At 39.7% G+C, this 4,804-nt stretch overlaps 1 protein-coding gene across 1 annotated transcript in view; it reads left to right on the top strand.

The window, feature by feature from the left end:
• Positions 1–307: 307 nt before the first annotated feature.
• Positions 308–4,804, top strand: part of tlx2 (T cell leukemia homeobox 2) — a 64,158-nt gene continuing 59,661 nt past the window's right edge. Inside the window, 2 exon segments of the mRNA XM_073041819.1 lie at positions 308–981; positions 984–1,115. Coding sequence (XP_072897920.1) covers positions 660–981; positions 984–1,115 — 454 coding nt within the window. The 5' untranslated portion in view covers positions 308–659.

Here is a 4,804-nt window from a genome sequence, read left to right as displayed (position 1 = left end):
CTTAAACGTTGAGGTCATTTGGGCGTTTTCTCTCTTTATTGCAAATAATTTTTTTCATCGCTATTGATCGGCTGGTTCTCGTTGCAAAACTCAGCGCATGTTGTGATACGCCCATCAATCAATCGGGATGGACGTGGTAGCCAATGAGAACACAGACGCCTAGATTGGGGCGGAATTAATAGTAGTCAGCCAGGCGATCTAAGGAAAAATCTGATGACCAATCACCGTTAGGAATCTCCCAGACCCTGTCTTTATAGGGTACATTCGCCGTCAATCAGAGAGCAATCGGAAGAAGATAAGGGTGGGATCAAAAGGGTTGTGCTGTCAATTATGTAAGGCGGAAACCAATGAGGGGCGAGGACCCCGGATTTTCGGCGCTCTGAACTGTGCTACCTGCAGAAACTCGGATGTAACTCGGCAGAGAGGAAATGTTTCTCTAATCTTTTTTTTGGATTTAATCAATTCACCCAAATCAGGAGGCGGAAGATTAAAAATACAATCCAGTGTTGTTCAACGCGAGCCGTGTGGATTTATTGTCTTTTTTTTTCGAGTTCGTTTTTTCAGAGAGAGAGAAAATATATTTTGGTGGAGAGAAAGAACGCAAAGGGATTTTCTTTTGGATAATTGAAGCAAAAAAAAAACACTGTTCAAAACAAAATATGGATCATGCTGCAATTGAGCAAACGCACTCACACGAACATGAACCTATAAGCTTTGGGATAGATCAAATACTGAACAATTCGGATCAAGGGAGTTGTATGCATCCAAACAGAGTTGCTGAATCGGATTACCAGCTTGTAACCAACCCGTATAACTCTCAGCCAGATGGCTACAGTAATGCTTACAATAACGCCTGCAGTATGGCTGGATTACCCGGATCCTATAATGTTAACATGTGTATGAATATGAATGTAAGTATGAATATGAATCTTAATATGAACAGCGGGGCCGGGGTGATCCGAGTCCCTGCGCACAGACCATGCCACCTCCACCTCTCTCGGCCGGGATGCCAACTGTGCCCTGTCTCCCCAGTATGGGCAACGTGGCAAACTTATCTAATTTAACTTTCCCTTGGATGGAGAGCAGCAGGCGCTTTGCTAAAGACAAACTAACAGGTGAGGTTCTGTATTTGTGTGGATGTTTTGTAAATGTTTGGTATAACGTGTTTACTGCTTTATCATTTCCTGTTAGAATCCCCCTAAGTACAGACACTCCCATGCCTAGCGTCACTTTATGTACATACAGTCCGGTTATGTATATAAGCGAACTTACGTATTTATATTTATTGTGTTTTTTTATTGTTCTTATCTTATTCTTTTTTGTGCTGCATCGGATCTGGAGCAGAAATTAATTTGTTCTCCTTTCCACTTGCGTATGGGAAATGACATTGAACAATCTTAAGTATTGAATCTTTATATGTGGAGATAGTTAATAATAATAACTTATTTATAGATCACCTTTCATACAGATGATGCATTTCAAAGTGCTTTATAATGGGATAAAGTGCAAACATAATAATAAAAGACAAAAAAGATGTCAGTTAAAAGCGAGGTTAAATGGGGTTTGAGCCGGCGTTTAAAAGCGACAGCTGAGTCTGAATCTCTTGAAGCTTTACGTATTGATTTCCACAGTTTAGGAGCGGAGTTTCTTTTTTTAAAAAAAAGACTGACCTGCCAATTTTCTTTTGAGGGAGATGTCGAAATTTAAGAGATGACATGTTTATGAGAGCAAGGTGCAGACCGGAAATGATAGGAGGCGACGAGCGGGTCGGATGGTTCTACCTAAAAAGTTGGGTTGAGCGTAAGGTGTGAAATGGTGACCTTGTACGGATTTATGAAACGGAAAAAAAAATCCGTCAAAAAGTTCTAAATATCAGCGATCTGACCGAGAAGTTCGGAGGTTTAAAATCTTGCAAGCGGGCAATAGCTTCAAAGGTGATTGAAGGATACTACTTCCAAGCAGTAAATAAATAGTCAATCAATAAAACTTTTAGGAAGAGAGAATATTCCTAAATTTTCAAAGTGGCTGAAGCCATAGCTAAAACAGAGGAACAAAAATGTGACTCTGTCGGTGATCAAATCGGAAAGCAGGACATTTATTCTTGCGCCACAAAGAATAAAATCACGTTTCGAACTAAACAAGGGCAAAATGTCCCTCTGCGCAGTCGTTGATGTAATTTCTGACATAGGGAATAATTTGGTCCATTTTTAAGGTTACATGTTTTAGCGAAGATTTTCTGGCCCTGTCTATTTTTTAATTCAATTAGAATTAAGCAATGAGGAAGCGACATACAATTGCCAGAAATGGATCTACCAATTCTCATATTCCTTAACTGCTAGCTTCGTCGCCAACAGTATGCATCATTCGAACTGTCTGGTGGAAACTTATCAGCTGGGCTTCCCTATCAGTCAGAATCGTTATTAAATGAAATTGATTACAGCTTTATAGCCTGCCATATAGTGATCATAGTTGGTGAAAAATGTGCCGTGTAATATGAGCAATAAGTTCACTACAGTAGATATTAGCTGAGACATTTTTGAAGATGTATATTTACTGGTGATGTCTTCAGCCACTGGTATCGTTGGGTTTGGTTTGACATTATCAGTCCCTCGAGTCAATTTTGCCCCTGTCTCTTGGTCTGAAATTTCGATGTCTGGTTTTCTTGGTAATGAACGGCCGCTTCCGACGGCCTTGTCCAAACACACACAGAGCAAACCCGAAATTCCACAAAATGCCCTCATTATGAGAAGATTGTTAAATTAAACCGCTGTCTAATAACTCAGATAACAACATTTAACCAACTCCGCAATTAATATAGTCGCTCAGAGCTCGTTTGGAGACAATGAAAAGTAATTTCTCCTTTTTTTTGAAGATGTTTTACACAATTGAACGTAAATTTTATTATTATGATTTTATACAGAACTGAATGTGGAGTGATCTATATTTATACATTAATTTGTCATGAAATTTAAATATATACGTCCTTAATTTAGGAGCAAAATGTCCCATTACACACAAAACATATGCATGCAAAAAGATTGTGCGTTGAGTATAGGGCTAATTGATTATTTAACTGGTTTTTGTTCTGCTAACTTAGCCTAATTGTTATTATGTAAATAGAAACATGCTTATTTTTTACAATATTGAACTCTTGCAATTCTGCATATATTTAGTTTATTAAATGCTCGCAGACATAAGTCACCCAGGATCAGTAAGAAGACAGTCCAGAATTGAAATTAGCTGCAATGAACAATGACACATTTTTATGTCATATAAAAGGGAATCAAGTTCTTTGTTGTAATAGTGAGGTCTGTTAAAATAATCGATTATTTATTTCTGCCAATAAGCTACTTCAGGCAAATTTTCAATGCGATGACAGGATGTATAATGCATGGAGAAATTAATGTTTCTAACCCATAGCTGCGCGTTGTTGTGACGGTCTGAAGTCCGGGCTCGCCGGGATAGCCAAATAAATATTTAGCGGACAATAAAACCTCGGAACTTAACGAACATATTCTTTCTTATCTTCAGGAGTATTGGAATCCATTCATACTGGTATAAATATCCCGATATTCCCAGACCTCCTTTAATAAAGAAGTAGAGACGTTTATATATAGATAGATAGATTTTATATATATACAAATATATATGTGTGTGTGTGTGCATATATATAAAACGTATATTCGCCTGTATTAACTATAGGCGAATTCATATTTGTTTCTACATACCCAATAAAATTTGTAATATATGGCACGCACACGTATATCTTAATTACTTACATTACTTGCAAGATATAATATAATATGTATATTTGCATATACATAAGTAATGTATTATTTATGTATATGTAAGTTTTATACAGTATATATTGTGTGGTGGTTGTCCGTCGTATCGTGATCCTGGTAGGAGATCTGTGCGAGAGGCTTTTTTCGTGGAAAAGCCATTGCGGTGTGGCAGTTCGTCTCTCTCGTCCTCAGAAGGCCGGGTCCAGCAGTACGAAGTAGCGTTGGGTCTACCTTGGCTGCAGTGGGTGACCATGACTTCTGTGCCTTGACATGCCCTCTGATCTCCATGGAACATTACAGTACTCGCTTCCCGGCCGTTTCATCTCACAGCAGATCTCATCTGCCCACTCCGCCGGAGATGATTTCGTATGCTATGACAACCATGTCTGTAACTCACCGGGGGATGAGGTTGCCAGCTTGTCTCACCTGGTGTAGTCCGTCTGTCAAAGCTGTGTACCAGGCTATGGCCGTTGTCTCATGCAAGCAGCTACTAGGAGGCACAGGAGAGAGAGCTGAGTGTCCAGTGGGCACCAATGGTGACTGAGCTGCCCCAGGATGGACACGACAAGCCCTTTCACCGGATGTGCTACCCCCTCCCTGAACACCCAACACACACACACACACACACACACACACACACACACACACACACACACACACACACACACACACACACACACACACACACACACACACAATTATTATCTACTGTACGTAATTAAATCAGTAGGGAACAGAGTATGTGATTGTTTTAATAACCCATGGAACCGCAAATATTAAAAATCTCAAATTACACAGAATTTTGTAAATACATAGCGCTCGTCCATCAGATCTCAAGCAATAGAGTCATTGGGATTGTGGGCTTCTTAGACAGTACCGTGCGTATGGTTTATCAGGATATTCCGCTTCAGAAAGTGGGGGACTAGTCGCTTTCATTAACTATAGCAGTCCGCGCCGTGACAGTCTTCCACCGTGCTGTTGGATTTAGACTCAGTGACAAAGAAGTAACGACAGTGTAT

This window comes from Hemitrygon akajei, chromosome 4 (assembly GCF_048418815.1).
Source record: "Hemitrygon akajei chromosome 4, sHemAka1.3, whole genome shotgun sequence".
Classification (NCBI taxonomy): Eukaryota; Metazoa; Chordata; class Chondrichthyes; order Myliobatiformes; family Dasyatidae; genus Hemitrygon; species Hemitrygon akajei.
Note: the sequence above shows the minus strand (reverse complement) of the source record. Positions and strands in the feature narration are given on the sequence as shown.